This window comes from Talpa occidentalis, unplaced genomic scaffold (assembly GCF_014898055.3).
Source record: "Talpa occidentalis isolate TD23 unplaced genomic scaffold, MPIMG_talOcc4v2.1 talOcc4.9, whole genome shotgun sequence".
Classification (NCBI taxonomy): Eukaryota; Metazoa; Chordata; class Mammalia; order Eulipotyphla; family Talpidae; genus Talpa; species Talpa occidentalis.
This window is the reverse complement of record NW_023605305.1, coordinates 26,291,650-26,319,183: the sequence shown is the minus strand read 5'-3', so window position 1 is coordinate 26,319,183 and position 27,534 is coordinate 26,291,650. Positions and strand designations below refer to the sequence as shown.

Here is a 27,534-nt window from a genome sequence, read left to right as displayed (position 1 = left end):
CCAGGACTCCACTCAGAACACGCACGGCAGCCTGGGGTCCTATAAACGCCTTGGCCCGTGGGCTCTGGAGCAACTAGAGGTGCCTCCAGCGAACGCGGAGCTCGGGGCCCGCTGGGAGCGGGAGAGCGCGCGCCTGGGAGCCGAGGCCACGCAGTCGGAGTCAGAGTCGCGTTCGGAGTCTCGGGACTTGAGCAGAAGCCGCCGCCGGAGAGCGCCGCCCGTGCCTCCAGCGCAGCGCGGCCATGGAGCCCAGCAGCAAGGTGAGCGGCGCGCGCGGGCCCTCCCCGCCCGGAACAAAGGCGTGGACCCCTCCGACCCCGCCGCCAGGCCGGGCCTCCCCGCGGCCCAGCGGCGCGGCGCCCCCGGGGCGGCCGGCGTGCGCCTCGGAGCCTCCCGGCGCCGGCCTGGAGCGCAGCGCCCTGCTGGGGCCAGGGGCGCACGGGGGCGGGCGCGGGATCGGGCGGGCGCGGGGTGCCGCGTGCGTCGTGCGGCCCGCGCCGGGTCTCGGGCTTCCTTCCGGGCCACCGCGCCGTCCACGCTGCCGGGCGGGACAGCCGAGAGCCGGGCCCGGAGCCGCACGTCGCGCACGACCTCCCCGGCTGCGCCCTGCGCCGGCTCCTCCCGGTGCGGGGGAGGGGGCCCGAGCCGGGCGCCCATTGGCTGAGCGGGGCCGAGCCCCCAGCCCGGCCCCGGCCCCGGCTCGCGGAGGAGGCGGGACCCGCCCCCGCTGCGCGGTCCGCGGACCGCTGCTCCCCAAGCCGCGCTGCGCCCCGAGTGCGCGGCCTGGTGGTGGGCGCTCTCCGCCGCCTGGAGCCAGACGGCCGCGCTTGCTGGGCGGAGGGCGCGTGCTTGAAGCCGGGCTCCAACTCCGGGCGCCCGACTGCAGGGTTGCGTGGAGGAGCTGGCCTCTTGAGGGCCTTTCTTGCGAGTAGGACAGGCCCAAGCTTTTGCCAAGTCCCGGGAGGATGTGCTCCGAGGTGGCACCTTCCTCTGGGCGGCCGGGGCAGCAGGAGGCCGGGTGGAGAGAGCACCCTCGGGGCCGCCGTTGCGAGACCCCAGGAGGCCGGGGTGAGACCTCTGGCTGGGAGAGGAGCGGGAGGAGCGCCGGCGAGGGCGGGGGCCCCGGGGAGGCGAGGACTCTTCTTCGGGGGACCCACTACTGCTGGAATAGGATTCCTTTTCTCATGTAAAACTGCTTTTGTCCTGGGCGTGTCTTTGTGACTTTGCCTGAGAGGTTCCTTTTCAGCTAATACTTACAGAACCTCCCCCGGGTGCTGGGCATTGTTTTCGTCCTCCTTTTCCTTTCCCCCTTGAATTGAGTATTTTTAAGTCACTTTTTTCTTCTCCTACACTCCCTCGTATCCTCTTGAATTTTCTCATCTCGCTGGGAAGGCACGTGGATGCCCACTTTTTAACCTACAACTCTAGCACTGAACGTCCCTGCCTTGTGGGGTGTCCTGCGGGGCAGAGTGGGGGGCAGAATGGTTTGTGACGGTGCATCCTCAGTGGGCAAGAGTTGCTCCTGTTGAATCCAGACAACTTGCTTTCCCCCCACGGCCTCCCTGCTCCTCCAGGCTTGCGGGAAGATGTTGCCTCTGAACAGATTTCCTGACAATCAGGAGCGAACCTTTATGCTGAAATATAACAAAATTAAAATAAAAGAAGGGATTTTAGCTAGAAGCAAGGGCTTTAGACCCCAAAGTCCAAGCACTTGACTGTTATCTCAGGGCTCTGGCTGGCCACGCGATCTCTCTGAGACTCAGTTTCTCCATCTGTAAGCTCAGGATAACTTTTTCACATCCTCAGGGGTAAGAACTGTCTGTTCAGCCAGTGATGCAGGACCTTGTGTTTAATCTGTTGAGTGGATACATGAATATTTGGAGTGGAGGGGAAGGCCCATAGCCACTTACAGTTACTAGTCTCTTGGCTAAAATGCTTGTCAGTGTCGCTGATCCATCTAGCCCTACTGGACCGAGAGCCTGGGGCTCAGAAAAGGCACTGACTTTCCTGAAGTCACATAGCTAGTAAGGGATTGAGCTGAATTTGAACCTACACCTATCCGAAAGGGCTTCCAGTCTCCACCAGCTCTACCCGCTGCCGTGTGTCTTGCATTTGGGGCTGAGGGAAGGGAGGAGAGTGTTTGCTTTAGCAGGTGGGTGTTTTTCATATAATACTCTCCAAACCTGACTGTGTCCAATCAGTAGATAACTTTGAAGCACCTCCCTGTGAGTCCTTTATCTGTTTTGTGAATTCACATACATGCACCGTTGCACTAGTAGATTAGATGCTTACATGAAATAGAAATTTCAAAAGACAAAAATACAGATAGAAGTTATGGTGATTTTGGGCCTCCCCTGGTGGTGCTGCAGCGGTTGAGTGCTGGGTTGCGAGGCTGCCCACAGCCTCTGCAGCGCCAGTTCAATCCCTGGCCACCGGCAAGGGTCCCACCAAAAAGAAAAAAAAGAAGTTATAATTTTTTTCTTTTTGGGGGTAATGGGGTGTGGCTAAGTCCTCTATGGATGACCTTTTATATATATTCTGGAATAAAGCTCTTCTCTTGGGAGACTGCTAATTTGATCAGCAAACACAACACATTTATGCCGGATTTTAGTTGAGGCCTGGAGAGGTTGTATCACTTGCCCAAAGTCTTAAAACCAGGTGTATCTGACTCTTGACGTTCTTTCTGCTGCATTCGCTTTATGTAGGAATGAGGAATTGACTCAGTGACTTCCTTATGTCCTGTTTTGACCCCGTGCAACCTGTGGTTGTGAGTTTAACTGAGTAGAAGTAGGGAGGGGGCAAGTGGAATCCCCTGCCCTCTCAACTGGGGGTTCACTCATATACCCTCCGGGCGGCAAGCAGGGGGCAGCCCTGCCCTGGGATGTGGCCTCCCTACCCCCCACTTGAGAAGGACTCCCAGCTAGTCTTTCTCAGCACCCCAGCAATCTTTGCCATGTCTGTCCTCTACATGAAGGGGAAATCAGAAATCTGCAGGGCTCCTCAGCCCCTCAGTGATACAGAGAGCATAAATTCATCCTTAGAGTATATGAGAATTCAGAAGAAAATGTATCTCTATAGAAACCCTGCAAATGATCTTTCCCTCTTTGAACTCCTATGATGTGTGGCCCTTACCTGGGCCCCAGGTGACCTGCACCTGGGTTGTTTCCTCTGTCCGGGAGTCTAGCTTTCTGGCAATATGAGTTTTGGGGGAGTTCTAGCATGCCTGGACTCTGAGTATCCTTAGCCGGTAAATCATTAAAACCCCCGCTGGCCAGTTGTAACCCAGCAGGGGTTTGTCAGGACCTGATTTGTGGTGGTAGTACGTGGATGAGAATAACAGGCACGGAGATGGACCAGCTAATGTGGCTGCCCTGCCTCTCCTGTGAGGGAGGATGACATCATGGTCTAGTGAAAAATGGCTTTCCCAAGGTCACACACTGAGCCTCCCACTGCAAAACTTATTTCTTTCTAGAAAGACCTGAGGTTAAGGGAAAGTCAACTGGAGGGACCCCTGCAGAGCATGGCCCAGCCCTCCATTAGACAAGTGGGGAAACTGAAGCCACAGAAGGCAGAGACTTGTCCAAAAATCTTGAGCTGTTCTGCAGTTTTTGTTTGTTTTTTTTTTCTTTTAAAAAGATGCTTCCCTTTGCATACCCTTGTCCTACGTGCCGTTGTCCACCCCAAATGAGCAGGAATTCCCAGACATCAGGACTTTCCAAGCTCTTTCTGGGTGCAGTAAGGGTCTAAAAGCTTTGATGTTTACACATCGACTAGACTCTTAGGCAGGATTACACGTAACTTGACAACCTGTGAATGGAAACAAAACACATCCTCACAAAGCTATGACCTTCGGGAAGTGGCTTTCCTCAGCCTTGATTTCCTTCTATAAAATGGTGGAAGTTTGCTACCTCTGTGGATGTGGTGAGACGGCCTCAGTGCCCCGAATCAGGGTGGTGGCTGCTAATAGACCCTTTGTACAGCCAGGTCAGGTATACGTTGTAAACATTGTCGTCGTGATGACCCTTGCCCTGTGCTGAGCGGTTAAGGACCCCTGCACGACTTGCCTCAGAGCTGGGTCAGCCCCAAATTCCCCTGTAATCAGCTTATGACTTGAGGGAGCTCAGCTTTACCTAGCACCTCTTGGTCACAGGGTGTCAGGGCCTGGAACTGGGCTGTGGCTCCAAGGGTGCAGAAAACCAGCTCCCTCCTCCCCCCAGACTGGCAGAGAGAGCAGAGAAGGCTTGGAACAAAGGGGGAAGTGTGCGGCCCTGTGGCATTGGCTTGGGACCTGCAGCCTAACCCATCCCCCTCCTCACTCCTGGACTGTGGAGGTGACAAAGCCACTCAGTTCGGTAACCAGGATAGCGGAGGCCGGCAGAGAAGGTTCCTGGGTTCTGAGAGACTGTGACCAGGCCCGGCAGGCCCAGGCCTGGCCACCAAAACAAACCTCCAATTGTTACCTCCCTCTGTGGGAGGGGTGGGGTGGAGTAGAGCCTGAGGCTCTGTCACCCAGCCACCAGGCCAGGGAAGTGGTAGCTAATGCAGAAACTTGGGGCTTTTGCTGTAACGTAGCAGGGTTCCCAGGTCTTGAACTCAGGCAGAATGAGGTAGTGTTCACGGGCTTCAAGACCTCGGCACCACAGCCATACTGGTTTCTGCCTCCCCTGGGACTCACATCTTGGGAGAGAGCTCTTGTCCGACTCCATCTTAGGGAGCCTTTGGCTGCTGGGCCTCTGTTGGATAGGGCATCTGGCAGCACCTCCTCCCACTCCACCATGACCCCCTCTTATGAGGAAAGGGCCCTGTCAGAAATAGCTCTACCTTTTCACCTCAAGCCACTACACCTCCCGTTGGAACTTGTTTCCTCAACTATAGGATAAGACCTGCCTCCCTGCGTCAAGTTGTGGGGATTTTTAAAAATTTCAGAAATAATGGGGCCAACTATAAAGCTTAAAAATAAAAAAATAAAGGTCTTCTCCCACTTGTGACAGTTTGGTGCTTGCTCTCACAGACGTCCCTTTGTGCATGAGTGTCTATAAATGTCATTTTTATGTAACTGGATCATCCTTTCCACATAGTTCTCTGCAGCCCTGCACGCCCATCCAGGTCACCCACTGCCTCAGGTATTTCTGCACACACAAGCAAATGTAAGGGTGCATACAGGTTCAGGATGTCCCCGTTTTGTACCTTGCTTTTCCCCTGAACAATCCATCCTGGTGCTCTTTTCATATCAAGTAAGTACAGATGTGTTGCATTCTTTCCAACAGCTGCATAATATTCCATTACACACCTGTCCCACCATGATTAAGAAATAGCACCCCTCACTCTTTCTTTATGCCACTCCCCCCTCCTCCCCCCCATATATGTTAGGTATTTATTTTCTGTTCCCGGCCCCCACTAAAATATCGAGTTGCACGAAGGCAGGGATTTGGTTTCATTTATTGCTGAATCCCTGGTGGTGAGAATTATGTTGAGAACATGTGTTCAGGCACTATTTCTTAGTAATGTGACTTCTTATTCTTAGATAACCCCTCTAATGGAGAACTGGAAGTCTTAGAAGAAAGGGACTTTTTCAAGGTCACACAAGTGGGAGAGCTGGGACTTAAACTTGTCTGCTGAGAGTGACAGGGACCTTTTTCTATTCCATAACCTCATCAAGTTAATTGTATCATAGTTGAATTGGTACCCTTCTCACCACCGAAAGGGTACCGTCCCAGGGATGTTGCTTCTCCACATATCCAGGTCCTGACTCAGGGCCCACACACCGTCCAGGGAGCCAGCTGTTTGCTCTTAACACCCTGTTTTAGGACAAACACCTTTTGCTTATTTAGGGAGGGTGATTTGTTTCTGCCCGGAAGGTCTGAAAATCTTGTGCAGTTCATATTTTGGGTTTGCACGAAGCAGTTCAGTGACCTCTCTTAGCTGAGATGGGTGGAATTTTTCTTTAAAGGATTAAATAGTATGTAAATGTCATTGGCTCTATGGGCCACAAGGCCCTAGTCTGCTACAACTTGGCTCTGCCAGTGTATTACAAAAGCAGCTATAAGCAGTTTATAAACAATTGAATGTGTCTGTGTTCCCTTAAAACTATTACTGGTCGTTGAAATTTATATAATTTTCATGTATTATAAAGCATTAGCCTTGTTTTTCTCCCCCAGCCACTTAAAAGTGTTACATTTTTTAATATAAAATTATCCATTCTTAATCAGCAGACTAGATTTGGCCCACAGGCCAGAGTTTGCAAAGCTTGACTTAGATCAAAACCCACCCATGTGGCCAAACGTTTTGTGACTTGGACCTGGGCTGCCCTGGCTCAGACTGGGCAAAGCCCAGAGAGTTGCCAGAATGGAATTTGACCTACATAGAAAGCCCCAGGTAGAAACCTTGTTTCCTTCAGGGACCAGTACCCAGAAGTGGGGAGGAGGACATGAACATGGCGCATAGAATTTGGCATCAGAGCCCACCCCCCACCCCCGCCCCAACTTGACGCTCCACAGAGGCCGAAGGCCTTGGGTGGTCTGCATTTTCCTCTCAGAGCCTCCCAATTTTTCATCTGTAAAGTGGGAGCAATCTCTCCTCCAGAGCATGTTCATGGTGGTTAAATCAGGATGGGTGAACAGCCCCTGGCATGATGCCTAGTGCCCCGCCGGTGCTGCTGGTGCTGATAACCACAGCTGCTCCTCAGCTCTCTCATAAAGACTGGTGAGAATCTTCTACCTTGAGGGTCCCTATGGGATGCATGGCAGGCTCAGCCTTGCAGAAGTCCTGACATCACTGGAGGCTAAAGGAAATGGCTTCGAGAGAAATAAATGCTTAAGGTCACCCGAAGGTTAGACATTGAAGACTGATTCATCACTCTTCTTTTTGAAAAAGTTTGGCAGGAGAAAGGAGATCAGAGGGTAAAACGCCAGTCCAGGAATCCAAAGATCTCAAGTCCCAACACTGGCTTTTTGTTTGCTGAGTATCCTGAGCCCCTGCCTTCTGACCTTAGACTCCCCATTTATCCCAAACTTCTACAGTTTCTTGGGCTTCTTTCCTTTTTAATCCACAATTGTGTTCAAATGAAAATATTAGAATGTGTACAAAATAATAAAAATGAAGATGTCGTGGATCCTGCTTTCTCCCCAGTCTCCTTTGAACTGGAGACCACGTGGCTGTGGGAAAAGGGAGGGGTGGGTGACACCTGGATTGTGCCGCTTCAGGATTCTCCTCCCACAGGGAATGCCCTGCCTCAGAATGGCAGTAGCTGCATGCCATCCCTCTGCCAATGTTGACCAAGGGCCTGTTGCAGACCAAGACCAGGGCTGGAGCACCCTGTTGAGGAAGGGCATGCAGGTGTGGGTTAAAAGTTGTGGGTCATCCAGCATGCTAGCGTGTGGGAGAAGAGATCCTGAAACTGGCATTTGGTGGCTTCCTGGGAGTGGGGGAGCTCTCAGTGGGCCTTGGGACACCCAGAATTGGGATAGGGATGGTGGGGTGTAGGGGTGTGAGATCCTCAGTGCTGAGTTCTGAGCCTGGGCATTTGCCTGCTGTGGCACTCCTAGGAGAGTTAGGATTTGAACCCAGGGCTGCCTGGTTTCAGGGGTCTTTCTTCCACCACCCTGTGAGTTGGGGTGGGGCATAGTATTAGCCTGTTTTCACCTGTCAGTGGTGATATTTCTGTCTTCATCAGTGGTTTGATAAGTGGCCAAGTTAAAAATCTGGCAAAGCAGATACACAAGGAGCCAGTTTCACCCAAAAGCTAAATTCAGAAGTGGTGGCTTTTCTTTGTTTTGCCAGAGTCTCCTACCCTGTGGAGATAAGGAAGATCCAGGTCCCTTCTTTAGGTCTGGTGGGTGGAGTCCAGATGGGTATTCCCAACTGCTTGAAGCAAAAGCTGAAGACTCTCACAGCAAGGGCAAAGGTCTGATGAGCATGGGATATTCTAGAAGGTAGCCCTCCACCCCTAAAAAAGACTTCTACCAAAAAGCCACAAATTGTGGGGTTTGAACTCTTTCTCTAAGTCATCCCCAACTATTCCATCAGTTGGCCCATAAATATATGCTGCGTGAAAGGACTTCCATCACTGTGTGTCAGCTCCAGACACGGGCTCATGGGATAGGTACCATGTTGGCTCAGTTGAGGGTGACTTCCCATCCTTTACTGCTTCGGCAAGCCCTTGTGGAGTGAACCCTGCCGGATTCCACGATGAATAGGTTGACTGCAGCCCTCTAGGGAAGGAGCTTCCTGTGTGAGGAAACTGAGGCTATAGGCAGGGCCACCGCGCCTCCCAGCTCCAGGTAAAGGGGAGCAGCTCCTGTCCTTCAACCCCCAACTCCTGATTCCCAAGTCCAAGTCCTACAGTGATGGAGTGTAGTGATAGGGGTAGGTGGGAGTGCAGATACGTGACTGGTCTTGGTGCCACCATACACCCCCCCTGCATCTGGCATCCACCACACTGAGCACCCGTTTATCTGGCCAGATGGGCCCCCATCCATTCCACTGCAGGTGGTGTTCTCTCTACCCTATGCATTCTTACTACTCCTCCCCACCGGGCAGGCTCCCCTGAAGTCCTTCCAACTCCCTTGTCACCTCCTGGCACAATTAGATGCCTCTCCTTCCAGGGGCCCCACGTGGCTTCTCTCACCCTCCCACCCCCCATTGAAGCTCAGACCACATGAGTCTCCCCACTGGACTTGTTCCGTGATGTCAGAACTGGGGCTTGTTTCATTTGGGGCCCAGTGTATGGGTCACCGATGCAGTGGGTCCTGATGCAGCAACCTGCTCAGGTAGAAGTGGATACAGCCCAGTGCGCGGGGTCAGCAGGGTTTCTAGAGCAGAGTTTGACCTCTTGCCTTGCCCATAGCAAAATCCAGGAATGGGAGTTGTCCTTGATCACAGCAGCCCCCACTCCCAGGAGGCTCCAGCTGCTCAGCAAGGGCCCCCTGCTGTCTCAACCTGGAAGATTTCTGGAACATCGGAGCCAGACTGAAAGCAGGACCTGTAATAGTAGTACTTACCTCTCTCAGCCTTTCCGCAGCGGCCAGGATTTTCACCAGATTCAAGGATTGTCTGTATTATTTTTCATTTTATTTAAATTGCTTTGTTCTAAGTCATATGAAACCACAGGGCTTGTAAAAAGTTTTTCTTTTCAAATAGATGATACAGTCACATGATTCAAAATTCAAAAGTGTGCAAAAGGGTATTAAAATGAACAGTGTGCCTTCCACTCTGTAGCCACCCACATCCCGGGGACAACATTGCCTGTCTGGTGCTTTCTTTTCTTTTTTTTAAAGATTTATTTATACATACAAGAACTGGGGTGTAGGCCAGAAGTGCGGGGGTTGAGAGGATTCACCAGAGACAGAGTGGGGAGCAGAACAGCCAAATTGATGGAAATACACTGCTGAGGGGAGCAGTGGGAGAGACAGGAGAGGGTCTGCTGTGCCATGTGGGTAGCTCCCTGGCAGGGGATCCAACTCATGAGGCGCAGTGGCTGGTGACAGCTTGAAAGCGCTGAGACTTTAACTCCTGTGCCACCAGGGAGGCCCAGGTGCTTTCTTTGAAGTTCATGGATGCGTATATATTGCCCTCCCCACCCCAGTCACACACAACACACACTGCTCAGGAGCTCGCTTTTTACTTAATAGAATTTGGAGAATTTCCCAAATCATTACATAAAGAGCCTTCTCTTTGATGCATTCCATTATCTAGCTATGCCACATTTAATTAAATCATAGCTTGTCTAGCCTGTGCTAGAAGACTATGTATTGTTCATATTCTCAACAACCCAAAGACCACCCCGAGCTAGCACAGGAGACTCATCAGGCAGAAGGCCCCGTGGTGGGGTGGGGGAGCCCAGCAGCCGCCGTAGAGCTCCTGTCGATCAATGGCTTTAGTGACATCTTCCCTATCCGGTGGTCCCTGTGAGCTGGGCTTGCCTGCTGGCGCTGGTCATCCAGGTGCTCACCACCCACTCGGCTGCAGCCCTGGGTCCAGAGGCTCCGTAGGGAGTTGAGAGAAGGGAGGCACAGGTGGGCATGTTTTTGAGCTTGGCGGTGAAGGACAGGGTTTAAAGGAGAGCAGCCCCACGTGCAGGGATGAATGCCCAGTTTGGCCAGGAGGGGCTAGGTGGCTGGGTGGGACCCAGCACTCCCCTGGGGCTCCTTCCTCTTTCTCAGCCTGCGATGTAAGAACCCTGGCTTTTGCAACTGCTGGCCTGCCGGCTGCTTGAGAATGAAAAGGCCATATTCAGAACATGCCTGATTAACAGCAAAGCCCAGTGCAGTCTTGAGGATCTTCGAGTCAGGGCAGCTTCTGGGTTCCATGGGGAAAGCGAGACCTGCAGCAAGGCCAGGCCTCTCTCCCGTGTCCAGCCCCTGCGGGTGCCATGAGCCCTGTTGTTTCTTTGGCCTCCCTCCCTAGTGCCTTTCTTTCACAACCAGGTAAGGGCCTGCTGTTGTCACATTTCTTGGCTTCTTCATTTTCAAAGTCAGAAAATGTCCTTTCTTCCTCCCTTGCTCACACAGGGCCCTCCTGCCTGCTGGCCTCCTCTTTTCTGTCTGCTGCCTTCATGCCCTTGGCTTCCAGGGCCCTTTCCCCCCTAACCCCCCAGCCCCTTTCCTATTGGAAGCAGCTTGGCCCAACTCTTACTCGCCCTGTGTGGTGTACTTTTCCAGAACACATTCCTGGCTGGTCTGTCACCTGTGCCCAAATAACCCTGGGAAGCTTGTGGTCTGGGGTGGTCACCGTGAAGGATGGGGTGGGAGTCAGAGGCCCCAGCTCTGCAGCCTGTCTCTGCTGTAGACCTCGAAGTGAGCTGGAACTCATGTCTGCCTCCCAGCCTCAGATGCCTCCCTGTGAGGAGAGGGAGGGGACAAAGGAGGGCGAGACCACATCTCCAGTGCCTGCAAATGGGGGGCCGGGAAGGAGTGCAGAAGGGTGACTTAGCACACCATTTCACAGAGCAAGTGGGCAGATGCACTGGAATTAGGAGCCAGCACCCCAAATCCAGGGTGCCCCCCCCCGATTTCTGCTGCTTCTCCCACATAATTTAAGCTTCCCTTGCATAGGGGGATTGGTTCCTAGACCCCTCTAATCAGAGAACCCGGAGCCGCCTGGACCCCAGGCAGGGCCCCACCAGGGGAGTGAGACCCCAGAGAATGCCAAGATCTGTTCCCTCTAGCCCCAACCTGGGTGCAAAGAGAAAGAGAAGACCCCAGTTACCCTCTCTCCCCAGGAAGGAGTCCGGCCAGCCCAGTGTTTAGAAGTCAGCAGGGCTGGTTCGGTCACCTGAGGTCAGGAAGTGGCCAGGTTTCCTGGGAGAAGGACTGGTATGGTGCCAGGAGTCGCATGAGATAACTGAACAAGGGGACCTGCCAGCCCAGGTTCTGCCAGGGCTGGCAGGTAACCTGGGCCCAGACATGCCTGTAACCATGTGGTTTCTTTCTCTGCAGAAGCTGACGGGCCGCCTCTTGATGGCCGTGGGAGGGGCAGTACTTGGCTCCCTGCAATTTGGCTACAACACTGGGGTCATCAATGCCCCCCAGAAGGTGAGTGCCGTTCCTTCCTTGGCTTCTCGACATCAGCACACTTACCCTGTGTCTTGAAGGCAGGGTTATTTACTTCAACTTAGTCATCTTGACCAACCTCTCACCCAACACTGATGTGTAATAGCCACAATTCCGCTCGGTAGAATGATGCTGCAGTGATGTGGCACCCAGGGGTGACAGAAAGCTTCCCTGGTGTTTATCTCACTTGCTTCTCTGAGGCAGGCAGGCAGCTTGCAGCCTCCAGTCCCATCCTGCAGGTGGGGAGAATGGTCACCCAGCCGACCAGAGATGGAACTGGTATCTAACACCAACCTGACTTGGGGTTCTCTCCTGCCAGGTGGTCCACGGGCCTGTGTTCATGCCCATTCCTTGTAAGGCGTCCTGTTCTGGGTTAAAATTGGTTCTTCTCCTGGCAGCCCTGTGCCAGTGAAAGCAAAAATGGCATCTTGCCCTAGGGAGCTGCAGGGGGTGGAGGACTGAGCTTACTTCATTCTCCCCACAATGCATCCCAGATCTGTCCTCACTTGTTCACCTGAATGTCAAGACTGGGAGGGACCCAGTGATCACCTCCACCCGGCCCGCCTGCCTTATGGAGGAGAGAGGAAGCGGGCAGGAAAGGGACTATAAAAGGCACTGCTCTCTTCCGGGCCTTTTGCATATGTTTGTGAGGTTGGGGGTGATTTCCATTGTATAGATCTGAAAACTGAGGTCCTGGGCAGATGAAATGATCCATGGGCTCAGAGTCATTCACAGCTAGTGAATGATGGAGTCTGAAACCAAGCTCTGTAGTTTCCACAATCTCAGGCTGTCTTGCTGACTAGCTACCTGGCCAGTTTAAAAGTCCCACCTTCCTGTGGAGCGTGAGGGGCATGCATGGTCCAGAAAGGTGAGGCTAGAGAGTGAGTGTGGCTAACTCCTGAGTAATCGGGGCCTGTTTTGGGGAGCTAGGCAATGTTGGGAGCCAGAGCTGGGCCTCCTCCAAATAGGCAGAGGGTGACTGTGAGGGCCACGCCCAAATCTGGGGAGCAGGTCACCAGGAAGGCTTGACCTGCTGAGTCACGATCAGCTGCAGAGGAGGTGACAGGATTTTTCCAGACTCATCTGAAATGGCTACCCTGGGCCTAGGCTTATAACAGCCCAAACCCTGCTTTTGCTGAGTGCTGTGAACAGCCCTGCCAAGGTGCGTGCCTCGAGCTGGTGCCCTTAGGGAGCCAGACTTACAGATGGCAAGTCTATACAGTCTTAGCACGAGGTCAGGTTCTCACTCAGTTGCACACAGGCCCCCCGGACACTCCCAGGGTCTGTTCAAACTGGACTGGGATACAGCTTGAGCACTGAGGTTTCAAAGTTCCCCAGGAGGTGCAGCCAAAGGTGAGTCCTGCTGGACTGAGTGATGTCTTGACTGATCACCTAGTAAGTTTATGGTGGAAATGGAACTAAGGGTCAGGCCAGAGGAGGTGTTCTCCAGAAACGGAACAGATTTGGGGTGAGCAGGCGACCCACCTGCAAAGGTAGGAATAAAATACCTAGAGGCAAGACGCCTGGTGTGCCACTGGTGTAGGCAGGGAGGCCACAAGGTAAGCCAGAGCCTGGCCACGTAGGGCCTTGTGAATAGATTTTATCTGGGAAACATCCAGTCCACCTGCATGTCATGACACAACCAAAATGGAGTGTAGGCTCCAACCCAAGGCCAAGTTGGGAGGATAGACATCACATGAGGACAATAGGAACACATTGGAGAGGACAGGTGGGATCAGATTTGCATTTTAGGGAAATGATTCAGGTAGCTGGTACAGTGGGGTGGGCCTGAGAATGAGAGACAAGAGACCAGGAAACTAGTGAGAAAGCTGCTTGCAATAGGGTAGAAAACAATAGGAAGAATGGGCAGCATTTGATTATGGGTTCAGTGTGTGGATAGGAGAGGAGGGTCCCACATGGCGCGCAGACCTCTCCTGCCACCCGCTGCTCCCCTCAGCAGTGTACTTCGGTCTTTCTGCCTGCTCTGCTCCCAACTCTGGCTCTGGTGAATTCTCTCGCCCTCCCGGGCTTCTGACTGTACCCAGTGCATGTATAAACAAAACAAAACAAACAAACAAACAAATAAATAAATAAAACATGCCTCTATTAAAAAAAAAATATCTCCCAGGTTCTGGCTTGGGGCCATGGGTTGTGGAGGAGCAGCAGGTATGGGAGGAGCTGATAGGTGGCAGGGGCAGGAACTGAGATTTGGTGTGACATATGCAAACATGCACAGGAAGCCCCTGGATGTGGGGGTCTGTTTCCCAGGAGGCTCGTCAGCTGGCAAAAGTCACTGGTCTCCAAATGGCAGCAGAGAAAGATCTCCTGGAGAGTCTATGGAGTCACAAGAGAAGTTTAGGGTCAAGCCCCAGAGAATATCCCCAGTGATAGAAGAGGATCCTAAGAAGGGAAAGAGCGGGCACCTCTAAACCAGGAGATGAGATTTTGACAAGACAGGGAGACTGGGTGCACCTGAGGGCAGGTTTGTTCATGGCCATGGCCTTAGTGGTACCTGTCCATCATGGTACCTAGTGGGTGGAGGAAGGGCGTGAGTAATGCTGTCAGGTGCCCATAAGGTCTCCCTGGACAAACAGCCACCTCTTTTTGAAGGTGAGAGATCTGATGGAAGCCTGTGGTGGAACAGGGGCAGAGGGGGTTGCCGCTGGGTAGTGTCATATGGGTAGATGTCTCCCTCCGGCGAGTTGTACCTGGCAGTGTAGACACAGCCCCTCCAAGAGCCATGGGAGGCACAATGGTGACGGAGGGGAATTTTTTTCCTTTTTTTTTTTTTTTTTTAAGATTTATTTATACAAGAACTAGGGTACAGGTCAGAGGCACAGGAGGGTGAGAGAATTTACCAGAGACAGAGCTGGGAGCAGAACAGGCAGATTGACTGCAAACACTGCTGAGAGGAGCAGCAGGCGAGACAGGAGAGGTCTGCCACACCATGTGGGTATCTCCCTGGTCGGCCAGGACTCGAACTCATGCTACAGAGGCTGTGGACAGTTTCATAGTGCTGCGCTCAACCCGCTGTGCCACTGGAGAGGCCCTCCTTTTTTTTTTTTTTTAAAGATTTATTTATTTATGCATATAAGAGCTGGGGCACAGGCCAGAGATGCAGGGGGGTGAGAGGATTCACTGGAGACAGAGTGGGGAGCAGAACAGGCAGACTGACTGAAATACACTGCTGAGGGGAGCAGCGGGTGAGACAGGAGAGGTCTGCTGCACCATGTGGCTTGTTCCCTGGCCGGGGATCTAACTCATGCTACAGTGGCTGCGGATAGCTTCATAGTGCTGTGTCTTAAACCCATGAGCCACCAGGGAGGCTCCTGGAGAGGAATTTTTTTAAATATGAAAACTTAATTTTTAAACATGTAGTAAGGAATCAACAGAGAAGAGGAGGGCAGGAAGGGGAGAGGCCCTCCAGGGGGCAGGTGGTGGTGGAACTGAGGCACAGGGCTTGCGTCCAGCCAGGAGGGATGGAGATACTTCTGAGGTTGTGCTTGTAGACAAATCCTGGGTGAAGTTCTCCAATTCTGGAGCTTCCAGTCTAACCAGAAATAGGCGAAAGGTGAGAACTGCCATGGGGGCTGGGTGGAGCCCACTGACCAACGCCTGGAGGCTGGAGCTCAGAGGACCCAGCTGAGCCTGAACTCACACACCTGCAGGAGGAGCACTATGGTGCCACCTGTCCAAAGGTGACTTTGGAAATTGACCTTTGAGGGCCAAAGCCAGGGACCAAGTGGCCAGAACTGACATCTCATACGTTGAAAGGTAGTGGCGTTTCCCGGGCATGCACTCAGGCCCTCACTCTGTTTACTTCTGCACTTCACAAACCCTTCTCGCAAGCTGACTGGGAGTTTGCCAACCAGGAGCAGATTTGGAGTGAGCAACTTGATGTGTGAAGAGGGGCGACAGAGGAGGACCCAGAGGGAGCTGTCAGTGCCTGGGCACACGGACGGCCTGGGGAGACCCTGAAGGCGCTGTTCTGGGCAGGCACTACCATTCCATTCTGCCAACACTTCCCTCCAACAAGGACTGTGCCAGGCACCGTCCTGAACAGTGGGAGGGATCTGGCTGTGAACACAATGGGCACATCCTGGCCCTCATGGAGCTGCCCAACCCAAGGTCTGAGCTGGGCCCTTCCCCACCCTCCAAAGACTCACCATCCAGAGGGGCAGAGGGCACCCCTGGTCAAAGAATCATTAACAGGGGGCTCTGGGTGCTGTGGGACAAAAGAGAAAGGAAGGAATAACGTTGGGGTAGGAGTGACGAGACAGGAGGAGCTTCTTGGCGTTGGCAGCAAGCTCGACCTAGAAGCGCCAGGCACTCCTCGGGAAGGAGGGGCAGGTATCCAGGCAGTGAGAACAGCCTGTGCGGCGATGTGGCTGCTCAGAGCCTCCCACTGGCATGGAATTGCCAGGCCCCGCCAGACACACTAACTCGTCTGCTCAGAGTACTCAGAGAAATTGCGCCGGCCTGGCCAGGCTGGCCTGCTCTTCGTAGGAATCCTGCCCCACCGAAGGTAAAGAAAGATGCCAGTGCTCCTGTTAATTACCAGAAGAGGCTTGGTTTCCACTATAAAACAGCCCCAGAGGGCTTCCTCCTGGAAGTAGTTATTTAATCATCACTAAATGTTTACAAAGCACCTCCCCATAAATTATCTCCTCACAGTAACCCTGCAGTGGGTGGAGCTGAGAATAATTCCCCCTCTACTGAAGGAGGAAATCAAGGTAGACGCCAGGCCCTTCCCCGCCCTCATTGTGTGCGTCATGACATTCATCCCTGTGACGTCCATCCTGGACTGTGACTGGACATTGCTGGTCCTTAAAGTCTCCCAGGGGAAGAGGAGGGGGAGATGAATCGGGCCACAGAAAGAGCCTAGTGAGTGAACAGAGACATCCTCAGCCCTAAACTGGGTGGGTCTGAGAACTGCCTCTTCCCTCCCCAAACGACTGAATTGCCAACCGAGATGACTAAAGGCCATGCGTTCCTGGCCAAGGGACAGTGTCAGGCATGCCTGAGTATGAGGCATCCTCAGAAACCAGACAGTTTGGGCTGGACGGGGCCTGATGGGTCCATTGGCTCCTTATTTGACAGAGAAGGAACTTGGACTGGTGAGGAGGCAAGATCTGCCCAAGACAGGCCCAGCGTGCTGAGCAAAATTACTGGAGGCAACATCCACCTCCCTGGAGCTGAGCTGTGCTCTCCAGACCCAAAAGTTTCTGGGTCCTCTCTTCCCTTCTCCTGTCTCCATAATACAAACCTCACAGCCTACAGCTCACTCACCATGTGCCAGGCGCTGCCGGTTATTCCTGACAGTAACTCCATTAGGCACCTGTTTTATAAAAAACTAGGGCACAGAGATGTTAAGTGGTTAAACCAAGGACACACAGCTAGAAAGTGCTGGAGCTGGGATTTGCTGCAGTGAGTGTCCTTGACCACCATAAAAGGAATGACAGTTACACTATACAGTCAGATGGGTACCTAGACACCCTTTTACATACTTGCAGCTGCTACCCGGCTGGTTGTTCCTGCTCTGACTTCCAAGTGAGTCAAGCTCAGTCATGTACAGACATCTCAACAATTTCCCCACACAGTTGCACAATTGCTTACAGCATTACAACCCTGTCACAGCTACGTCATGTCTTAAGCCCCTCAGACTCTTGGCTTGTTTGCCAAACAGCAGCCACTCTCTCTACCCCTGTGCTGTGCAGCAGTGATACCATGGATCTGGCTGTGCTCGTGTGGAATGTGGTCTAGGAGGAGCGCACAGTGTCCTTTCTCAGGACAGTCGTGGAAATGTGGACCCTGCCCGCTGGAGGCCCGAGGCACCCCGCCTGCAAGCAGGACAGCCAAATATGTCTGTGGACATTGCTGAAGTCCTCTAGGGACTTAATGGCCCCTTTTGAGGAAGAGACTAGTTTCTCAGGAAGACTTCTCATGGAGTGCCCTTGCATTCTTTGAAAGGCCATTAGCAGAGAGAAGGCAAAGTGCCAGGAAAGTGAAAGTGTGAGGTATGGGGTGTCCAGATCATACAGGGAGTTTTGCTGTGTCTGGTCATGTTGTGGATGGAGGAGACACTTCCTCCAGAGGGCAGTAGGGATGCACAAAAGGCTGAGCAGGGTCCGCCTCAGGGGGTGAAGGTCTCGCTTCAGGAGAGACCCAGGAGGCCAGAGCCCGGAGGAGGCTGGGTCGGGAGATAGGAGAGGCAACCCGGGTGGTCCGATCCTCTACTGCCGGGTGGGAGCCCAGCTTCTATCTCCATCTGCTGTCTGGGCCTCTTCCTGCAGGCCACGGGGAGAGGCCCCTGGGGACACAGCAGGCGGGGCTATCTGTCCAGCCACACCTGTAGCATTGACTCCCAGCTGACCTTGGGGTGTGACTGAGAGATGATATCCATGGAGACATAAGCCCTGGACTGAATTGGAGGGCAACCCCAGATTGGGGGGGGGAAATATAGGGGGGAAGGGAAGGCGTGGAACAGGAAACAGGGGTCAAGGCCAGGCAGAGACTGACCTGACAAGCTGACCCGTTCCTCCTCCTCGCTGGAGCACAGAGCTTGGCTGGCTGTTTAATTCCTTTCATCCCCATCTAGGAGAAAGGAGGACTTGCTCCTCAGGGTGATCTAGAAGACCCAGGCTTTCCGGGGTAGAACAATGTCTAAGGGAAGAATGGTGAGACCAACCAGTAGTCCAGAATTCTAGATCAAGGGCTGCCAGGAGGGTCAAAGCCAATGAGCTAAGAGTAGTTTTTACATTTTCAAAGAGTTGGGGGAAAAAGGAGAAAAATAAGCAACAAAAAATAAGTGTGTGGTCAGCAGACCCTAATATTTTTTTATCTAGTCTTTATAAAATGTTCAGCAATCCCTGCTCTAAGCTTTGACTTATATGCGCCTCACTGATAAGGGAGTCACCGCCTATAAAGTGGTAATGTCATCCTCTGAACCCTAAAAATCTCTTCTTTCCCTTTAGCTGAAGCCACAGCTGTCGGCCTGTGGATCCCCTCTGCCCAGGGCAGAAAGGCAGGCTCTGAAGAGCAGGGTCTGAGGCTGGCCCGTGGTCTGCAGGCTCTTTTTTTTCCCTCTTAAGCAACTTAGGCGAATGCTTTGTCCTCTGGCAGTTTTGAAATGGAAAATCCTGTCCCTCATGCTCCTTATAGGTGGTAGGTGGTGGCTTCTCTCCTTGGGAGAGTGACTGAGTAGTGGCTTGTGCCTCTGGCAGGCAGTGTGCTCAGCCTCAAGCCCAGGCTCACGCCCAGGGCCCCACACAGACATCACCGGGACACCGGAAGTCAGGACTTCCTCTGCTGGCGGGCAGACATGTGGTCCTTCACCCACAGCTGCCTCCAGAGGGGTAAGGAGGGGGTGTTTCTAAGAAGTCAGATATGATACCAGCTTCCCCCTACCTGCACCCCAGGAGAACTGCTGGCTGAGGGTATAGCTTTTTACTAGAAGGTGTCCGGTCCAAGGAGACTGCCCAAAGCCAGCCTGCTTCTCCAAGCTGGCCCCCACGGTGCCGCCAAGGGGGCCCCGCCCATCAGGTACAATGAGTGGGTGATTGGACAGAAATCTCTAATATGCCCCTCAACACTACCCCCTTTCCCCCCCATAGCACCCTAACAGGGCCCTCCGTTCTCCCCAGCAGGCATGCGCTCACAGGGACCCCGGGCAGTGGGAGGTTGGGAATGAGTGGGAAGGGAGCCGAGGCCGGCAGACGGCTGGGTTTGGTGCATGTGACATGTAGGACTCCTGCTGCTCTGCTGGAGAGTGATTATGGGGAGCGGGATCTGGCTTGGGTGGAGGGGGGGTCAGGAGCAGAATCCAGGTGAGACCTAGGCAGGTGCTGCTTGGGTGGAGAGTGGGAGAAACAAAACAGAATCTGGTGACTGACTGGATGGGGGGCAGTGGCCAGCTTGTGAGGACAGATGAGCGCAGAAGAGCCATGTGCCAGGCCTTGCCATGGAGACAAGGGTCTTTGGCTCCTGTTAGGGGAGTAGTAAGTAGGCTCTTCCCTTAGAGGTGCCTGCACACCGCTCGGTTGGATGCTAAGGGCCATGAGTGAATAGAAGAGGTGACCCCAGAACTTCTCCCCAGGGGGAGGCTTCCTCTGACTCTACATGACTTCCCTGGGCAAAGGGCCAGCTTTGAGCCCCTACTGAACATAGGTCCACGGGGGAACAGACATTGAGGCCCCCACACGAACAGCAGGAAAGGAGATGAAGCATTGCTTCTTTTCCAGAACTCTCCAGCTCCAGATCAAGAGGCAGGAGCCCCCAGAGCAGCCTTAGCTTCACCAGGAAATGCTGCGGGGAGGTGGGAGGATGAGCCTGGGGCGATGGAGAAGGTAAAGGGTAGAGGGGCTGGTTACTCCTCCTACAACCCCCTACAGCGGTCTGAACAGCAGACGGACTGAGGCACAGGAGCTGGCCCTGGACAAGGTCTGGTCCATCTCTGACCTGTGTACCACAGGCGGTGGGGGCTCTGGTGATGCTCCACGTACACACAGTCCTCTTATCAGCTGCGCCCATCTCCAGCCAGCCCCAGGAGGGGAAACGTCAGCCTCACGCCCCTTATGCAGCTCACTCATTCTTAGCACACAATCTCAAGTAAATTCGTAAAGCTGACGGCTGGGCAGCATTTAAACTGGTGATGTGGACAAACCTCTGAGACAGGGTGGGACAACCCTGAGAACCATAGATTGCGAATATGTAAACACCATCTGGACAAATAGCTCTCTCTGCCCCTGTAGGAAGCACCTGGGACACCAGTGCCCTGGGGCCCTGCTCCTGGGTCTGATTACGTAGGGCAGCAAAGTGAGAGTGGTGGGACAGGGAAGATTTCCACCCGATGGTGGGTCAGAAAAGTCTGGGCCATCAGAGGGGGAGAGTCCCTTATCTGGACAGCCCCTTATCTGGGACAGCTTGTTCTCTGCAGAGCTTGATAAATGAAGCATTGCTGTTTCCAACCAGTCGTCCTGTGGAGTTGGTTTTGTCCCCTGAAGAACACAAGCACTTTGTGTCTTGTTTTGTTCAGATCTTCCTTCTCTCTGCCCCCAGCAGAAGCCAGGGCTTCCCGGAGGAGGACCTAAGGCCCCTTTCTTCACTGACCCTTCCACTCACCCACCCTGGCACTGGCTCTGGGACAGGCCCAGCTGTGAGCTGCTGGGGTCCCCGCCCTCAGGGAGGACAGTCTCCTGGGGCACCTCAGCAGGTTTCAGGTGGTGAGGGAGGGTGGGCTCCAGGCAGGTACCTGGAACGGTGGCCAGCAAAGGCAAAAGCTGGTGGCAGGTGGTGAGGCAGGGTGGGTTCCAGGCCGGTACCTGGAGTGGTGGCCAGCAAAGGCAAAAGCTGGTGGCAGGTGGAGTGGTCCTTGATTTTAGATTAGGGGATAAGGCTTGGTTAGACCTAGTCAGTAGTGGTCTGCACTGCCCCCAGGTTAGAACTGGAACATAGCAGGGTGATTTTAGGGTCCCTTGGCTCAGCGATGGTGCCAGGCACTGTCAGTGCCCTAAGTATGTTTTACTGTTTCCCTGCAGCACTGTGAGGTAGGTCTTGCTAACGTCACACGGGAGATGAGTTAGCTTGCTCTCAGTCACACTGGAGATAAGGGATAAAGCTGGGAACTGGACATGGTTGTGTCCACATTCAGAACCCAGGTTCCTAACCCCTGTGCTCTCTGGCTTCCCTGGGACAGACTATCAGATCATGAGGGCTGCCTCCTCCTTCAACCTCGGGAGGCTGATCTCTGTCAGGGACAGACCAGAATGGGTCATGTCAGTAGGACAGGAGAAAGGTGGTTAGAAATCAAGGGTGGACCGCCACTATGGGCCCAGTCGAGCCCACTCAGTGGGCATTCCTGGGACCGTGGGCCTTGGTTTCCCCTTTGGCAATTGTGGCCACCCACAGCCTTCTCTTCTGCATAATCCCTGAGATTTGGGAGGTATAGGGTGGGCCAAGAGCAGTGCTAAGGGGGCTGAACAGAGACTGCACCACTGCCGTGCATGCATCCACCTGCCACGTTGCAGGATGGCCTGCAGAATGGGTGGGTTTTGATGGTGTCCAGTTTGAGCTGGAGTTGATGAGGGGAGGAGGACATGCAAGCTTGTGACGGACTGAGGCCAGGTCGATTCAGATCAGAGGTGGTGGGGGAGGGAAGGAAAGAGGTGTGGAGAGAGATGGTGCGTACGCAGGAAGCTGTTCTGGGTACATCAGCCTCAACCCAGTCACACACGGCCAGGGGTGTGGCCAGTGCCATGGCACTGTGTGTGTGTGTTTGCCTGACAGCAGAATGAGTGGCATAGCAGAACCGGTGCTGCCTGCCTGCCACATACCTGGCATCAGGCCAGTGCTAGAACAGGTGTCTCTGGTTCCTGGAACTGCTTCCTTGTCCTCACCTTCCCTATACCTCCCCCTGGACACTTGGGAGAGGGGAAGAGGCCTTGGGTCTGTCAAGGTAGCACTCCCTGGCCAGCCATGAGGAGCTGGACCTGGGGGCAGAAAGCAGCAGCAGGCAGGTCTGTGTGTCACAGCAGACCCTGAGTGCACATGGGCCCGCCCTGCACTTCCTCTCAGGACCTTCAGAATGGCAGAACTTTCTGTCCACCTGCCTTTTCTTCCCCAGTGGCAGGAGTGGGAGGGCTGGCAGCAGCAGGAGCTGGGACCTTTGGCACCATAAGTAGCAAAAGGACAAGGGGAAAGAAGTGTTTTCTTTCTCTGCCTGAACTTCCACCCGTGGTCATTTGCCATCATCCCAAAGATCCCGATGCGCAAGTGAAACCACAGATGTCAGAAACAACAACTCGGGGAAGTGTGAGGGCCTGTGCCCTGGTTCTTCACCCGGGGAAACTGAGGCCCTGGAGAGGGGAGGGACTCAGCTTAAGAACCGGCCCTGCGCTGTGTCAGCATTCTGTAGTTATGTGCAGGGGGAAAGAGTGGCGGGTCCTGGCCAGGCCCCCTGAGCACCTCTCCCCCCGCAGGTGATCGAGGAGTTCTACAACCAGACGTGGATCCACCGCTACGGGGAATGCATCTCAGCCACCACGCTCACCACGCTGTGGTCCCTCTCCGTGGCCATCTTCTCTGTCGGGGGCATGATTGGCTCCTTCTCCGTAGGCCTTTTTGTTAACCGCTTCGGCCGGTGAGCAGGAGAGGGGTCCTGACTCCTCTGAGGGAGCCCCGGGTGGGAGCAGGAGGTGGGGGAGACGTACCTGCCCGTTTCCTGTGCCTCAGCCTTTGGGGAGCTGGTGTGATCCCAGGACCTGCCTGACCTTTGCCCCCCAATCCCAGGCGGAACTCGATGTTGATGATGAACCTGCTGGCCTTCGTGTCCGCTGTGCTCATGGGCTTCTCAAAACTGGGCAAGTCCTTCGAGATGCTGATCCTGGGCCGCTTCATCATTGGCGTGTACTGTGGCCTGACCACGGGCTTTGTGCCCATGTACGTGGGGGAGGTGTCCCCCACGGCCCTCCGAGGAGCCCTGGGCACTCTGCACCAGCTCGGCATTGTCGTCGGCATCCTCATCGCCCAGGTAAGGGTCTGTCTGGCTCTGCCCTCAGCCTTCCACAGCCCTGCCGAGGACAGCCTCGAGGTACATGTCCTAGGCACAGCGCCCAGAGAACACGCCACCACTTACAGCTCTCCCAGGGCCTCTCTGGGTGGGGAGCAAATCCAGCTGACTTGACCCTTCTCATCCCAGCCCGCTGGATCTGCGTGCTTTCTCCTCACCCTAGGGACCCGACCACAGGGAAGCCCACTGTTTCCATAACATGCCAGACTCTCCTGCCTCCAGCCTTTATATAACCACCCTCCAGAAAGCCTCCCTTCCCCGTGCGTGAGTGTCCTGTGATACAACAGCAGCTCCACGCTCTGGGTCTGGCACACGTCCTCCCACTAATGATGTGAGGTAGGGCCTCCTTTCCCTACATGACAGATGAACCGAGGTTCAGTGAGGTTGAGCCTCCAAAATTGGAGTCCTCCCCCTAAAGCAGCAGCTCACGTTAAGCCAGTGCAGGCCATGGGGTGCTTGGAGTGGGCCCGGAGCCGGCCCAGGGGCAGGGCACTCACGGCCATTTGCTCCACTCTGCTTCCCCTAGGTGTTCGGCCTGGACTCCATCATGGGCAACAAGGAGCTGTGGCCCCTGCTGCTGAGCATCATCTTCATCCCAGCCCTGCTGCAGTGCATCCTGCTGCCCCTCTGCCCCGAGAGCCCCCGCTTCCTGCTCATCAACCGCAACGAGGAGAACCGGGCCAAGAGCGGTACGGGCAGGGCCCGCCCTCCTCCCTACCCCCTGGCCCTGGCCCTCTCCGCACTGAGTCACCCCCACCTACCCTCCGGTCCCCACCAGTGTTGAAGAAACTGCGTGGGACGTCAGATGTCACCCGCGACCTGCAGGAGATGAAGGAAGAGAGTCGGCAGATGATGCGGGAGAAGAAGGTCACAATCCTGGAGCTGTTCCGCTCTCCCGCCTACCGCCAGCCCATTCTCATCGCCATGGTGCTACAGCTGTCCCAGCAGCTGTCAGGCATCAACGCTGTGAGTGCGCCTCACCCACCCTTTCCTCTGGCCCCAAACCCTGTGGTCAAATGTGTGCTGTGAACAGGTCCCCCGCACCCACCAGGACAGAGGCTAGGGACAGGCCACAGCGCCTAGCCAAGCCCCAACTACTGCTCTGTCCATAGGTTTTCTATTACTCTACGAGCATCTTCGAGAAGGCAGGGGTGGAGCAGCCCGTGTATGCCACCATCGGCTCCGGCGTGGTCAACACCGCCTTCACCGTCGTGTCGGTGAGTCCAGCTCAGGGCCTCTTGACTGAAGGGCAGCACTCACTGTGAGCCAGGTGTGCCACCTGCTCCATAAGTGCCATCTCATTCAGCCTCACAACTCGTCAGATTCATTACTCTGTCAAGCAGCTGATGACACCGATGGTCCAAGTGCAGCAGCTCATCCAAGGTCACAGCCTGGATGCTCAGCTGTCTGGCTCTGGGGCCAGCTCTTTCCCCCTCACTCCCTGTGTGACCCCAGGGAGGAGGCGGTACTGTCTTCCTCTTCGTATCTGCAGCGCTTCTGGCTTTCCCAGCTCTTGGGGTGAGCCTCCGGGTGGCAGGGGTGGTCAGAGGGGCACAGGCGGGGTGGCACTGACACTTTCTCTGCCCACAGCTATTTGTGGTGGAACGAGCTGGCCGGCGGACTCTTCACCTCATCGGCCTGGCTGGCATGGCGGGCTGTGCTGTGCTCATGACCATCGCCCTGGCACTGCTGGTGAGTTGCCATGCTCTGGGGCAAGGCACAGAGGGTGGGTGGTAAGTCACATGGAATTCGAATACCCAAGTGCTTGGCCAGCAACACTCAGAGTTCAGGGTGGGGTGGGAGGGGGCGGCTCTCTTTCTAGTTCTGACCCCTACCCTCCCTTGCTTGGGCCTGGCTAGACCTTCTGGCTCCTTCCATCCTACTTATATCCTGGTTCCACCCTGCTTGGTACTTTCAGAACATACCACCTCTGGCCCAGATGCCAATTCCCCTCTCCCTAGGGACTCACTCTGCCCAATAATAAGTCTTTCAAAGTCTTCACCTGTGGCCTCAATTCATCTTCAGAACAGTCTTAAAAGTGCTGTCCTTGCCACCAGAGGCATGGAAAATGCTTTATCTCACTTAACGTGCTCAGGAATTGCAGGTGTGGCTCATTATTCCCACTTCCCAGGTAAGGACACCAGCGTCAGTGAGGTTGTAAGGCTTCAGATAAGGGACGAAGACAGGAATTGGCCTCAGGTCTGCTGGCCCCAGCCTATGATTATAACCCCTGTGGTAAACTGTGCCAGCACGTCACGGGAAGGGCCACTCACCTGTGCAACCTCTGGCAAGGAAAGCAGCAGTGCTTCATTTTACAGCTGAACCAAGTCTAGACAGTTCGGTGACTGCTGAGAGACCTGGCACACAGCCAGTGATAAGCAAGTGACAATTTGAGATGTGAAAAGCAAAGTCACAGCTTATTCGAAAGCCTTCTTAAACGGAATGATTATATGTAGACCCACATGTTGGGGGTCTACTCTAAGTGGTCCTCTTGTGGGAATGTTCTTTGATAGCTTCCTGCCTTGGGTGGACTAAGCCACAGCCAGATCCAGGGGCTCCTAGAGACTCCCCACCCACCTCCCGCATGCACACTACATGACCACACCGAGGGTAGACTCGAGCTCTCAGCCAGCCTGCAGGACTTAAGTCGTTTTGTTCAGATGAGGGAACAAGTCAACATGGAGTACCTGAATCAGGCAGCAGATCCAGGATGAGCCCTGGGTCTCCTGCCTTTCAGCCCAGAGCTCTCAACCCTGCCCTGGCTTCTGCTGCAGTTTCTCTTTCCTGAGGCTCCATCACAGCCCACTCTTAACACCCCTCCCTTCTCTCTCGTTGTCAACAGGAACAGCTGCCCTGGATGTCCTATCTGAGCATCGTGGCCATCTTTGGCTTTGTGGCCTTCTTTGAAGTTGGCCCTGGCCCAATCCCATGGTTCATTGTAGCTGAACTCTTCAGCCAGGGGCCGCGCCCAGCTGCTATTGCTGTTGCTGGCTTCTCCAACTGGACTTCAAATTTCATTGTGGGCATGTGCTTCCAGTATGTGGAGGTGAGAACCCCAGTGTCTCCACACTCACTGTTAGCCTTGGTGTAGGAGCCCTGCATGCGTGCCAAGTGCTATCCCACCTGTTTTCAGTGGAATCATGCTAAGGAGGAAACCGAGGCTCAGGTGCCTAGGTCACAATGCTAAGAACCCTGGCTTTCGTTAGCTTTGAGTTATCCCTTACTCTGTGTGGCAGCAGGAACTTGCTCCTGAGAGCCCATTACTTGTCAGGTTTAGGTGGAGCCTCATTTACTTATCCCAGAATTGCTGGTTTATAGGTAGTGTTCCCTTTTTCCAGAGCAAAGGTAAAGTGATTCACCTAGGTCAACAGCCAGGATGTATGGTCAGCACTTCAAGTTTGTCTGTGTGTCTTTCAGCAACTGTGTGGCCCATATGTCTTCATCATCTTCACGGTGCTCCTAGTTCTGTTCTTCATCTTCACCTACTTCAAAGTTCCTGAGACTAAAGGCCGGACCTTTGATGAGATTGCTTCCGGCTTCCGGCAGGGGGGAGCCAACCAAAGTGACAAGACACCCGAGGAGCTGTTCCACCCCCTGGGGGCTGATTCCCAAGTGTGAGGCACCTCACACCGCCAGCCCAGCCTGCTCCCAGACTCAAGGATCCCATGGAGCACAAACAGCTGAAAGAGACTTCAAGACTTCCAAACTGACCGATCTCAGCGGAGCTGGGCCTGGGGCTCCTTTCTTCAGCCAGCAATGATGTCCAGATAATATTCAGGACTTTAATGGCTCCAGGATTTTAACAAAAGCAAGACTGTTGCTCAGCTCTATTTATACAAGCAACAGGTTTTATAATTTTTTTATTACTGATTTTATTATTTTTTTATCAGCCAGAGTTTTCTGTACCTACACCCCAGGCTTCACCCTGAATAGCTCAGTGCCTGAAGGGTGAAGACTAAGTCCTTCCTAGACATTTGCCTTCTTCACCAAGCTAATCTGTAGAACTGGACCTATGACCAAGGACACACTAATCGAACTATGAACTATGAGGCTTCTACCCCAAGGGGTGGATGTGGCTACTCTCTTCTGCAGGCCTGGATCTCCCCATCTTAGAAGTCAGGCTTCATTAGGATTCGTCCATTCCCTTCCTGCCCAACCACTCAAATTAATCTTTCCTTGCCTGAGACCAGTTGGGAGCACTGGAGTGCAGGGAGGAGAAGGGAAGGATCAGATTGGGCTGCCAGGTTCTAGTCTCCTTTGCACTGAGACCCAGACGATCACCGTGAAAGGAGGGCCGTGGGAGGCTGAGAACTCACTGCTCAAGAAGACATGGACACTCCTGCCCTGCTGTGTACAGATGGAAGATATTTATATATATATTTTTTGGTTGTCACTGTTACATACAGACACTAAGTTATA

At 54.1% G+C, this 27,534-nt stretch overlaps 1 protein-coding gene across 1 annotated transcript; it reads left to right on the top strand.

Annotated features, from left to right (window-relative positions):
- On the top strand, positions 1-27,534 carry SLC2A1 (solute carrier family 2 member 1). The gene is made up of 10 exons (XM_037498469.2): positions 1-260; positions 11,436-11,531; positions 22,526-22,686; positions 22,836-23,076; positions 23,642-23,804; positions 23,894-24,081; positions 24,228-24,332; positions 24,706-24,807; positions 25,958-26,161; positions 26,533-27,534. Exons 1-10 carry the CDS (start codon positions 243-245, stop codon positions 26,731-26,733), a joined length of 1,479 nt encoding a protein of 492 aa, XP_037354366.1. The 5' UTR covers positions 1-242; the 3' UTR covers positions 26,734-27,534.